At 48.0% G+C, this 13,396-nt stretch overlaps 1 protein-coding gene across 4 annotated transcripts in view; it reads left to right on the top strand.

The window, feature by feature from the left end:
• The window catches only part of GTF3C3 (general transcription factor IIIC subunit 3), a 343,614-nt gene extending 330,920 nt beyond the window's left edge, over positions 1-12,694 (top strand). For all 4 annotated transcript variants that reach the window (XM_063936927.1, XM_063936928.1, XM_063936925.1 and 1 more), the window contains one exon: positions 12,496-12,694. In XM_063936927.1, coding sequence (XP_063792997.1) covers positions 12,496-12,618 — 123 coding nt within the window. In that variant the 3' untranslated portion in view covers positions 12,619-12,694. The remainder of the gene's footprint in view (positions 1-12,495) is intronic.
• The last annotated feature ends 702 nt before the right edge of the window (positions 12,695-13,396 follow it).

Here is a 13,396-nt window from a genome sequence, read left to right as displayed (position 1 = left end):
AGTCTCCGCCTATAGTTGATGCCTCTGTCTCCAGGCTGTCAAAACAGGTGGTATTGCCAGTCCCAGGATCTACCGCGTTGAAGGACCCGGCTGATCGCAAAGTGGATGCTACGCTCAAATCCATATACACTGCTTCAGGGGCTATACTCCGGCCTACTATTGCCTGTGCATGGATTTCTAAAGCTATAGCCAAGTGGTCAATCACTCTGCAGGAGGACTTGACTACGATGGATAAAGGTGACGTTGATTTGTTTTTACGTAACATACAGGATTCTGCAGGGTTCCTAGTAGAATCCATGAAGGACCTGGGTTCCATGGCTGCGGGGATCTCCTCCATGTCCGTCTCGGCTCGCAGGGGTCTCAGGTGGGAGCAAGACTCCGGCATTTCAGCCACGTCTTGGTGTCATCGGGCTTGGACCCCTGAATACAGGATATTGTGTCCAGGGGGTACAGGCTGGAGTTTCAAACTCTCTCGCCTCACCGTTTCTTCAAATCAGGCTTGCCAGCTTTGCCGGCAGACAGAGCTATTCTTCTGGATGCTATCCATAAATTGGTAGTGTCTGAGGTCATTGTTCCAGTTCCACCTCACCAGTTGAACAAAGGTTACTATTCAAACCTTTTTGTGGTACCGAAGCCAGATGGTTTGGTAAGGCCAATTCTGAACTTGAAAGCTTTGAACCCTTATCTAAGGGACTTCAAATTCAAGATGGAGTCTCTGAGAGCAGTTATCTCAGGACTGACGGAGGGGGAGTTCCTGGTGTCCCTGGACATCAAGGATGCGTACCTCCACATTCCCATTTGGTTGCCGCACTAGGCCTATCTCAGGTTTGCACTGTTAGACGATCACTATCAGTTTCAGGCACTGCCGTTCGGTCTCTCCACGGCACCGAGGGTCTTCACCAAGGTGATGGCAGAGATGATAGTTCTCCTCCGCAAGCAGGGTGTGAACATAATTCTGTATCTGGATGATCTGCTGATCAAGGCATCATCCAGAGAGAAGTTGTTAAGATCCATTGCTCTCATGACACATCTGCTCAAGGAGCACGGTTGGATCCTGAACCTTCCAAAGTCTCATCTGGAACCGACAAGGAGGCTGTCTTTCCTGGGGATGATCCTCGACACGGAGGTGCAGAGGGTGTTTCTACCGGTGGAGAAAGCGTTGGCGATTCAAACAATGGTCCGGGATGTCTTGAAGCCTGCCCGGGTATCGGTTCATCAGTGCATCCGCCTTCTGGGGAAGATGGTTGCCTCCTATGAGGCTCTGCAGTACGGAAGGTTTCATGCTCGATCCTTTCAGCTGGATCTCTTGGACCAGTGGTCGGGATCTCACCTACATATGCATCAGAGGATACGTCTGTCGCCAAAAGCCAGGATTTCGCTCCTCTGGTGTCTTCAACTACCACACCTTCTGGAGGGCCGAAGGTTCGGAGTTCAGGACTGGATCCTTCTAACCACGGATGCAAGTCTAAGAGATTGGGGAGCAGTCGCTCCGGGGGAAACCTTCCAAGGAAGGTGGTCAAGTCAAGAATCCCTTCTCCCAATAAACATCCGGGATCTAATAGCCGTATACAACGGCCTTCTTCAAGCAGCACACCTTCTGCAGGGTCGGGCTGTTCAGCTGCAGTAGGACAACGTGACCACAGTGGCCTACATAAACCAACAAGGCGGAATGAAGAGCAGGGCTGCAATGTCAGAGGCGACAAGAATCCTCCTCTGGGCAGAAAGGCACGCAGTAGCGATGTCAGCAATCTTCATTCCGGGAGTAGACAACTGGGAAGCGGACTTCCTCAGCAGACACGATCTCCATCCAGGAGAGTGGGGCCTCCACCCGGAGGTGTTCGAGGAGGTAACCGGTTGGTGGGGGGTTCCTCACATAGACATGATGGCCTCCCGCCTCAACAAGAAGCTTCGGAGGTACTGTTCCAGGTCGAGAGACTCACAGGCAGTGGCGGTGGACGCCTAGTAACACCGTGGGTGTTCACGTCAGTGTATCTGTTCCCTCCACTTCCTCTAATTCCAAAAGTTCTACAACTTATAAAAAGAACAAAGGTTCTGGCAATTCTCATTGCTCCGGACTGGCCAAGGAGGGCTTGGTATGCGGATCTGCTGGATCTACTGCTGGAAGATCCAAGGCCCCTACCTCTTCGAGAGTATCTTCTACTGCAGGGGCCGTTCGCTTATCAAGACTTACCACGGCTACGTTTGACGGCATGGCGGTTGAGCGCCAGATCTTAGCTCGGAAGGGTATTCCGAGCGAGGTTATTCCTACCCTGATACAGGCTAGGAAGGGGGTAACGTCTACACATTACCATCGAATTTTGAAATAATGTGTGTCTTGGTGTGAATCCAAGAATTTTTTTGCGGTGGAGTTTCAACTTGGACGTTTTCTCCTTTTCCTGCAAGCAGGTGTGGATATGGGCCTGAGATTGGGCTCCATCAAGGTCCAGATCTCAGCTTTATCCATTTTCTTCCAAAAACATTTGGCTGTCCTCCCTGAGGTTCAGACCTTTTTGAAAGGGGTTCTGCACATCCAGCCTCCCTTTGTGGCACCAACGGCACCCTGGGATCTTGATGTGGTGTTGCGGTTCCTGCAATCGGATTGGTTTGAGCCTCTGCAGGAGGCTGAAATAAAATTTCTTACGTGGAATGTGGTCACTTTGTTGGCCTTAGCTTCTGCTCGACGTGTGTCGGACTTGGGGGCTTTGTCCTGTAAAAGTCCCTATCTGGTCTTCCATGAAGATAGGGCGGAACTCAGGACTCGTCCACAGTTCCTTCCTAAGGTTGTGTCAGCTTTTCATATCAACCAACCTATTGTGGTGCCAGTGGCTACTGACTCCTCAATTGCTTCAAAGGCCTTGGATGTTGTAAGGGCTTTGAAGATTTATGTGAAGAGGATGGCTCGTCATAGAAAATCTGACACTCTGTTTGTCCTCTAAGATCCCAAGAAAATTGGGTGTTCTGCTTCTAAACAGTCGATTTCGCGCTGGATCAGGTTCACCATCCAGCATGCGTATTCTACGGCAGGAGTGTCCAAAATCTGTTAAGGCCCACTCTACTCATAAGGTGGGTTCTTCCTGGGCGGCTGTCACGATCCGGGTATCTGGACGCCATTTCTTACCTATCAGATGCCTCCTAAGGCTGGCTCAGCGCTCCAGGACCGGATCCCATCTGTTATCCTGATGTGCACATTCCCGCATCCTCTCCTGTCTCTCTGGACGCAGTCACAGTAACGCCTTATACATCTGGCATGACGTCTCCCGCGGCCTCCGCCGCCGTCCCTGAGCTTCTGCATTCAGAGTGGCGGTTACGTCAGCCGCGGCCTCCGCTGTGTCTGCGTGGTCGGATGTGCATCTGTCAGCCTGGCGTCTCCTGTCTCCGGTGGCCGGCGCCGCCATTACTGTTTTCCAGACCACATGGATTACAATCCAAACTTCCCTCCAAGTGTCTGCATGGGCGCAGCCATCTTGGATTCTGTCAGCTGATCTTTCCTACCAATCCGTTGTCAGTATTATTAATTTGCATAATTGCCTAGCCAATGCCTTCCTTGCTGCAGGTATAAATAGGTTGTGCCTGAGCAAGGAAGGCGTCAGTGCTTTGGTTGTCAAACCTAGTTCCAGTTTGTCTCTCTCCTGTGATTGTCTTCCAGGTTCCAGCTCCTGTCTCCAGACTTCTGCTATAGAGACCCGCACCAGCATTCCATCTGCGGTGTAGCCTGACTCTCCGATCCGTTCTGGACTCACCTGTTTCTAGCTACAACATCACCTGCTTCCAGCTCAGCTTCCAGCAGTGTACAGCTTCTCTTAAAGGGCCGGTGTCCTTTCTGCAGTTTACCACTCTCCACCGGTATTATTATTTCTCCGCTCTCAAATTCTACATTTCATCTATATTGCATCGCTCTCAAGCTTTATTTATTATTTAACTGGTTCCAGCCAGTATCCACTCCGTGCCAACACCTGTCTGGTTCTAACCAGTACCCACAGCAGCATTTTATCTACAGCAGTCCAGCTTTCCCTGGAACACCAGCTGGTACGACCCTGGGCTTTCCTCATTGCTACAGTTGAGCCTGGTAAGGACTTTCCAACTTGCAGATAATAAGAACTGTCTCATACCACCAGAGCTCTGTGGCCCCTGCCACCCTGTAGTACCCAGGAACTGTATTATTATTTCTCTGCTGATTTTTATGTTTCTTTTTACTGCTACTGTAATGCATGGAGTTTGTCATAAATAAATATCATTGACTTTTACTCAAGTTGTCGTGGTCACGCCTTCGGGCGGTTTCTCTTCATGTTACTTACATGTCCAGGGGTCTGATACAACCTCCCAGGTTCCGGTACGTCTCAGCCCCTACAACTGAGGCTGCCTCCCGTCAGCTCAGGCCCTCAGTTGTGACAGTAAGCACTGACCAAATGAATCCAGCCGGAGACCAGGATCAAGCGGCCAGGCCGATGCAAGAACTGGCAGCCCGACTTGAACATCAGGAGGCTGCACAGGGCCACATCATCCGCTGTCTCCAGGATCTCTCTACTCGGCTGGATGGGATTCAGACAACTCTCCGTGGATCAGGCGCATCTGGGGCGTCAACCACGTCTTCATCTTCCAACGCCAGCAAAATTTGACGGATCTCCAAGATTCTGCAGGGGATTTCTCAACCAGTGTGAGATTCAGTTTGAGCTACAACCTGGCAATTTTCCCAGTGACCGTACAAAAATTGCCTACATCATCTCTCTTCTCAGTGGCTCAGCCCTCGACTGGGCATCACCGTTATGGGAGAGGTCCGACACCCTGCTATCTTCTTACACTGCATTCGTGTCAACATTCAGGCGCATCTTCGACGAGCCAGGCCGGGTAACTTCAGCTTCGTCTGAGATTCTCAGTTTACGCCAGGGATCACGTACTGTAGGACAATATCTTATACAGTTCCAGATTCTGGCATCTGAACTGGCATGGAACGACGAGGCCCTGTATGCTGCATTCTGGCATGGTTTATCCGAGCGTATTAAAGATGAGTTAGCTACCAGAGACTTACCCTCCAAGTTAGATGAGCTAATCTCACTTTGTACGAAAGTTGACTTACGTTTCAGAGAGAGAGCAACTGAGCATGGAAGATCATCTGCTCCAAAATCTTCTGCTCCTCCTCCTCGCCAACTGTCACCAACTAAAGATGAACCCATGCAAATTGGCCGTTCCCGTTTAACTCCTGCTGAGCGCCGAAGACGTCTCTCTGAGTCTCTCTGTCTGTATTGTGCAGCTCCGTCTCACACTATTAATGCCTGTCCCAAACGTCCGGGAAACTCCAAATCCTAGCTCGCCAAGGAGAGGGCCGGCTAGGAGTAATGATCTCCTCTCCATCTCCTCAAGATTGTAATCTCCCAGTCTCGCTTCAAGTTGCTCAACGTTATCAGAACGTCATTGCCCTCCTGGATTCCGGAGCAGCTGGGAACTTTATTACCGAAGCCTATGTTAAACGGTGGTCCCTACCCACCGAGAGACTTCCTTCCTCCTTTTCCTTAACTGCCGTGGATGGCAGTAAAATTTTTGATACAGTTATTGCTCTAAGGACTCTACCAGTTCGTCTGAGAGTGGGAGTTCTTCATTCCGAACTTATTTCACTTTTAGTGATTCCAAGAGCCACACATCCTATGGTCCTGGGCCTTCCATGGCTCCGTCTTCACAATCCTACAATTGATTGGACGACTACGCAAATTCTGGCATGGGGTCCCTCCTGTGCTGAGACATGTTTGTTTAAAGTGTTGCCTGTCTGTTCTTCCTCCCCCAGGTCGTCTGATGTTCCACCTCCTCCATATCAAGATTTCACGGATGTGTTCAGTAAAGCTTCTGCTGATATCCTTCCTCCTCATAGAGAATGGGACTGCCCGATTGATCTCGTTCCAGGGAAGGTTCCACCTCGAGGCCGAACTTATCCGTTGTCTCTGCCTGAGACGCATTCTATGGAGGAATACATTAAAGAGAACCTAGCAAAGGGGTTCATTCGACCTTCTTCTTCTCCAGCCGGCGCAGGCTTCTTTTTTGTAAAAAAGAAAGATGGTGGTCTGCGGCCGTGCATCGACTACAGAGGTTTGAACGACATTACCATCAAGAACCGCTATCCTTTACCCCTGATTACTGAGCTCTTTGACAGAGTTAGCGGAGCTACCATCTTTACAAAGCTGGACTTGAGAGGTGCATACAATCTCATCCGGATCCGTGAGGGTGACGAGTGGAAGACCGCATTTAACACCCGTGACGGACATTATGAGTACCTCGTCATGCCCTTCGGATTGAGCAATGCTCCAGCTGTCTTCCAGCATTTCGTCAATGAGATTTTCAGAGACATTCTATACCGTCATGTCGTGGTCTATCTAGATGATATCCTCATTTTTGCCAACAATTTAGAGGAACATCGTTTTTGGGTAAAGGAGGTTCTGTCCCGTCTCCATGTCAATCATCTCTATTGCAAATTAGAGAAATGCGTCTTTGAAGTCAAGTCCATTCCGTTTCTAGGGTACATTGTGTCCGGTTCCGGACTAGAGATGGATCCTGAGAAACTACAAGCAATCCAGAATTGGCCGGTACCCCTAACCCTCAAAGGGGTCCAGAGGTTCTTAGGGTTCGCCAATTATTACCGAAAGTTTATACGAGACTTTTCCACCATTGTGGCGCCTATTACTGCTTTCACCAAGAAGGGTGCTAACCCGTCCAAGTGGTCTGAAGAAGCCATGCAAGCTTTTCATCTTTTAAAACAGAGGTTCATCTCTGCGCCTGTCCTGAAACAGCCTGACATCGACTCTCCTTTCATCTTAGAGGTGGGTGCCTCCTCCGTTGGAGTAGGAGCGGTGTTATTTCAGAGGGCTAAAGATGGCCATTTACATCCTTGCAGTTTCTTCTCACGGAAGTTCTCCCCAGCGGAGCGCAACTATGCCATTGGCGACCAGGAGTTGCTAGCCATCAAGCTCGCTCTAGAGGAGTGGAGATATCTGTTGGAGGGAGCTTCTCATTCAATCACCATCCTTACAGACCACAAGAACCTTCTATATCTGAAAGGCGCACAATGTCTCAACCCTCGTCAGGCCAGATGGGCACTTTTCTTTTCCAGGTTCGACTTTAAACTCCAGTTCTGTCCGGGCTCTCAGAATCGCAAGGCCGATGCCCTTTCCCGCTCATGGGAGCAAGAAAATGAGTCAGAGTCTTCAGACAAGCATCCTATTATAAATCCGTTGGCATTCTCCACGGTAGGGATGGACTCTACGCCCCCATCAGGGAAAAGTTTTGTGAAGCCGACACTAAGGAAGAAGCTCATGCATTGGGCCCATGCTTCCCGCTTTGCCGGACATACAGGTATCCAAAAAACCCTGGAGTTTATCTCTAGGTCCTATTGGTGGCCAACTCTGAAAAAGGACGTTTTGGAGTTTATTGCATCTTGCCCAAAGTGTGCTCAACATAAAGTATCCCGCCAGTCGCCTGCGGGGCAACTGGTTCCACTATCTGTTCCCCGTCGACCATGGACCCATTTGTCGATGGATTTTATTACAGATTTGCCCATGTGCAACAAGTTTAATACCATCTGGGTGGTAGTTGACCGGTTCACCAAGATGGCACACTTCATTCCTCTTACCGGTCTTCCGTCAGCTTCCAAGTTGGCTCAAGTATTCATACAAGAGATCTTTCGACTCCACGGTCTTCCAGAAGAAATTATCTCAGATCGAGGAGTTCAATTCACAGCCAAATTCTGGCGAAGTTTATGTCAAGTCCTCCAAGTCAAGCTAAAGTTTTCCACGGCTTACCATCCTCAGACCAATGGTCAAACTGAGAGGGTGAATCAGGACTTGGAGTCCTTCCTCCGCATCTATGTGTCCTCCTCTCAAGATGACTGGGTTCAATTACTTCCCTGGGCCGAGTTCTGTCATAACAACCAGTATCATTCTTCATCTTCTTCAACACCATTCTTCACCAACTTTGGATTCCACCCTAAAGTCCCTGAGTTCCAACCGCTTCCAGCAACTTCTGTTCCCGCAGTGGATATCACCTTGCATCAGTTTGCCAATATCTGGAAGAGCGTACGATCAGCTCTGCTCAAGGCATCGTTCAGGTACAAGAAGTTTGCGGATAAGAAGCGTCGAGCAGTTCCTGCTCTCAAGGTGGGTGATCGGGTATGGTTATCCACGAAGAATTTGAGGTTAAGAGTTCCCAGTATGAAGTTTGCACCTCGCTACATCGGTCCTTTTAAAATTGATCAAGTCATCAATCCTGTTGCTTACAGACTCCAGTTGCCACCCTTCTTAAAAATACCCAGGACATTCCATGTTTCCCTGTTGAAACCGCTAATCTTGAATCGGTTTCATTCCTCACTTCCTCCAACTCCGAAAGTCCAAACTCAACGAGGCGTTGAGTATGAAGTAGCCAAGATCCTGGACTCACGTCACCGTTACGGTCAACTTCAGTATCTTATTGACTGGAAGGGTTATGGCCCTGAGGAACGTTCATGGACAAATGCTTCTGATGTCCATGCTCCTGCCTTGGTCCGGAGATTCCATTCCAAGTTTCCTCAAAAGCCAAAGAAGTGTCCTGGGGCCACTCCTAAAGGGGGGGGTGCTGTCACGATCCGGGTATCTGGACGCCATTTCTTACCTATCAGATGCCTCCTAAGGCTGGCTCAGCGCTCCAGGACCGGATCCCATCTGTTATCCTGATGTGCACATTCCCACATCCTCTCCTGTCTCTCTGGACGCAGTCACAGTAACGCCTTATACATCTGGCATGACGTCTCCCGCGGCCTCCGCCGCCGTCCCTGAGCTTCTGCATTCAGAGTGGCGATTACGTCAGCCGCGGCCTCCGCTGTGTCTGCGTGGTCGGATGTGCATCTGTCAGCCTGGCGTCTCCTGTCTCCGGTGGCCGGCGCCGCCATTACTGTTTTCCAGACCACATGGATTACAATCCAAACTTCCCTCCAAGTGTCTGCATGGGCGCAGCCATCTTGGATTCTGTCAGCTGATCTTTCCTACCAATCCGTTGTCAGTATTATTAATTTGCATAATTGCCTAGCCAATGCCTTCCTTGCTGCAGGTATAAATAGGTTGTGCCTGAGCAAGGAAGGCGTCAGTGCTTTGGTTGTCAAACCTAGTTCCAGTTTGTCTCTCTCCTGTGATTGTCTTCCAGGTTCCAGCTCCTGTCTCCAGACTTCTGCTATAGAGACCCGCACCAGCATTCCATCTGCGGTGTAGCCTGACTCTCCGATCCGTTCTGGACTCACCTGTTTCTAGCTACAACATCACCTGCTTCCAGCTCAGCTTCCAGCAGTGTACAGCTTCTCTTAAAGGGCCGGTGTCCTTTCTGCAGTTTACCACTCTCCACCGGTATTATTATTTCTCCGCTCTCAAATTCTACATTTCATCTATATTGCATCGCTCTCAAGCTTTATTTATTATTTAACTGGTTCCAGCCAGTATCCACTCCGTGCCAACACCTGTCTGGTTCTAACCAGTACCCACAGCAGCATTTTATCTACAGCAGTCCAGCTTTCCCTGGAACACCAGCTGGTACGACCCTGGGCTTTCCTCATTGCTACAGTTGAGCCTGGTAAGGACTTTCCAACTTGCAGATAATAAGAACTGTCTCATACCACCAGAGCTCTGTGGCCCCTGCCACCCTGTAGTACCCAGGAACTGTATTATTATTTCTCTGCTGATTTTTATGTTTCTTTTTACTGCTACTGTGATGCATGGAGTTTGTCATAAATAAATATCATTGACTTTTACTCAAGTTGTCGTGGTCACGCCTTCGGGCGGTTTCTCTTCATGTTACTTACATGTCCAGGGGTCTGATACAACCTCCCAGGTTCCGGTACGTCTCAGCCCCTACAACTGAGGCTGCCTCCCGTCAGCTCAGGCCCTCAGTTGTGACAGCGGCTGCCTGGGGTGTCTTGGCTATACAGCTTTGCCGAGCAGCTACTTGGTCTGGGTCGAACACGTTTGCCAAGTTTTACAAGTTTGATACTTTGGCCTCTGATGACCTCAAGTTTGGTCAAGCAGTTTTGCAAGAGCCTCCGCGCTCTCCCTCGTTGGTACATCCTCATGGTGCTAATATGGACCCCAGCATTCTCTAGGACGTAAGAGAAAATAGGATTTTGGTTACACTACCGGTAAATCCTTTTCACGTAGTCCGTAGAGGATGCTGGGCACCCGCCCAGTGCTTCGTTTTCCTGCAGTGGTTATTTAGTTCAGTACTGCCTGGTTTCTAGGTAAGTTCTGCGTTTTTTACTGTTTCAGTACTGTTTCAGCTGTTGCTGAGTTTATCTGGCATGTTGGCCGGATTTGCTTTGTTGTGTGAGCTGGTATGAATCTCGCCACTGTCTGTGTATAATCCTTCTCTCGAAGTATGTCGTCTCCTCGGGCACAGTTTCTAGACTGAGTCTGGTAGGAGGGGCATAGAGGGAGGAGCCAACCCACATTGTTAAACTCTTAAAGTGGCAGTGGCTTCTGGTGGACCCATCTATAGCCCATGGTACTAATATGGACCCCAGCATTATTTACGGACTACGAGAAAAAAAAAAAAAAAAAAATATATATATATTATAGAGAGAGAGAGAGTTGGAGGGGTACTTGGGGTATATGGTAGCAGCTGCCGGGGTGCTGTTCCGATGCTGTGGTGGGCATTAAATACATCAGCTTCTAAGACAAGTCCGTGGAGTGCCATCTTTTCCTATGTAGATAGGAACTTTGGTATATATATATATATATATATATATATATATGTAAAGAGGGGGATAGGGGTATAAGCGACAGACCGTGTCCGATAAAACATGTAATAAATATGAAGAAACTGGCTGGATACGTAAAAAAATAACAATATATTTATTTAAACAATTTAAAAAATTATATAAATTCATCAAGTCTGACGGACGAAACGCGTTGGGTGTACCTCAATTGACTCTCCATTTTTAAGATAAGCAGCACTTTCTTATCTGATATCTAATTATTGATTGTTTTATACTATATTATTTAATCTAGTCTTTTAGCTATCTTTTACCTATATCATTTAGCAGTATATATCCTCCGGTTTTTAACCCACCCTAATAATTTTTTATATAATTTTTTAAATTGTTTAAATAAATATATTGTTATTTTTTTACGTATCCAGCCAGTTTCTTCATATTTATTACATGTTTTATCGGACACGGTCTGTCGCTTATACCCCTATCCCCCTCTTTACATATCCTGTTTAAGGAAGTGTATCTCTGCCTAATACTTAGGGGTTAGCTGATGCCTTATATCGTTAAAGGAGTGTCTGAATTGCTGCATTTACCACTTTATTATTCTATTTCACATACACCTGTGGCGCCATACTTCCACTATCCAATATATATGTGTGTGTGTGTGTGTGTGTGTGTGTGTGTGTGTGTGTGTGTGTGTGTGTGTGTGTGAGAATTATGATGCCACACACTGGTTTACCTATGTTGTGCTGACTGTGGCGAGGGCTTATTCCTCCAGCATGTGAGATTCCATAGCAGGCGGGGGCCATCCATTCCGCACACTGAGCTCTCCTCCTTCAGCAGTAGGAGGCGGAGCCAGAAGGGGTCACGTCAGGCAGACTAAAGGAAGCCTGGGCCGAGTTCGCCATCTATCAATCCAGCTTCTTGACATGAACACCAGCGGCAGCTGAGTGTGGCAGGCTGTGGCCGCACCTCCTTGCCTATGTCCCCATGAGGTTGCGGAGCCCAGCGGTCAGCCTGGCTGCAAGCATGTGAAGGGAGGATGTGCTGCTGCGTCGAATGCCTTCCCATCCAGCACAGACTCGCTAGTAGGGAGCGCAGCACCACAGATCGGATCGTTAGAGAGATCCATATCTGTGGCATAACGGGGGTCCCTTTTGGAATGGGGGGGCCGGGGTACTTACCCCCTGGGCCCCCCTCCTTAATCTGGCTCCGTCTATAGTCAACAATGAGTATTTTTCATAGCGGTCTTCAATAACCATGGCTGCCATTAGAGGGGTATAGGCAGTACCAATGTACAGGGCCCGATCTGGCAGAGGAGGCCTGTGAGTGAGGTGGTCATGGGGGGCAGCCCCGTCACTAACCCTAGCCACAGCCTATGTGTGTCAACTTTCAAAATATCAACATTATTTCATTAGCGACTTTATGCACTTTTTTTTTTATCCGCGAAATCCTGCTTCATGTGTCTTAATTCGTTTCCCTACCAAATTTGGTGATATTTTGATTGTTAGCCCAAGCTACAGATGGCTCTGATCAACTGCTCTCTATAAACCTGTCCTTTCCATTAGCTGCCAGTATCACCTTTTATGTTGTATATCTCAAATACCTTTCAGCCACCCATCACATGTAGCCCATGTCAGCCAGGAGGAGGAGGGTACAGAAAGACATCTTCACTTTTATGCAATCCGAAAAGAGAGATGTTAAAGAAGGAGATTTGCTTTAAAAATAAATAAATGTATGTATGTGCATAGCGGAGTTGTTGTGTAAATTAATTTTTTATTTTTTTTTAGGGGATCGATGAGGACCAAGTGGACCTTCGCAGAGAGATTGCCTTCAATTTATCTCTCATTTACCAGAGCAGTGGCAACATAGAAATGGCTCGCAGGCTTTTGTATACTTATTGTGTCATATAATGAATGTTGTTGTAATTTGTTTTTGTTTTTTAGTTGTATTGTATTAAAATAAATATATGCTATTTAATGTACTGTACATTTTGTCAGGTTCAGTATTTGCATAGAGATATCATTTTAACATTTCATGAGAAGTCTATAATATAGTGTGGTCCGAGTTTATTGAGCAGGATAAACTAGAACCTTCTTTCACATTTGAAGGTGTGATTTTGTCCCACAACTCGGCATATGTAATAGGCTGCGAATTTGCGAGTTCAAGTCTATTACATTATGCGAGCCCATACAAGCTTTTTCGGATGTAAACTTGCACCTTGTAATGTGAGTTTCATTAGTAGGTGTGAGTTTGACGGACGCATGCACAGGACAGTGAGATCCGTGCATGCTTCTGACTGTAAAAGTTAAGAAATACAGTAGTTATGAACAACCCCCGGATTCTTGGACCAGTGCTTGGGCTCAACTAGCCAGGGAAGTAATGACTGTAGCATTAACCCCCTAGCTAGCCAGCCCTGGCCAGGGAATCCCCTCCCAATAAAGGGGTCCCTTCCCTCTAGGCACCTCTGGGCTGTGGGTGCAGAGTCGATAGTCCATTAGTTTGAGTATTGTAAAAAAAATAGGCTTTTTATAGTAGGGACTACAGATTCCAGCAAGCCTCCCCCACATGCTGGTACTTGGAGAACCACAAGTACCAGCATGTGGGACATTAAGGCCCGCTGGTACCTATAGTCTGTCACGATCCGGGTATCTGGACGCCATTTCTTACCTATCAGATGCCTCCTAAGGC

Source organism: Pseudophryne corroboree, chromosome 8 (genome assembly GCF_028390025.1).
Source record: "Pseudophryne corroboree isolate aPseCor3 chromosome 8, aPseCor3.hap2, whole genome shotgun sequence".
Classification (NCBI taxonomy): domain Eukaryota; kingdom Metazoa; phylum Chordata; class Amphibia; order Anura; family Myobatrachidae; genus Pseudophryne; species Pseudophryne corroboree.
This window is presented reverse-complemented; position numbering and strand designations above follow the sequence as displayed.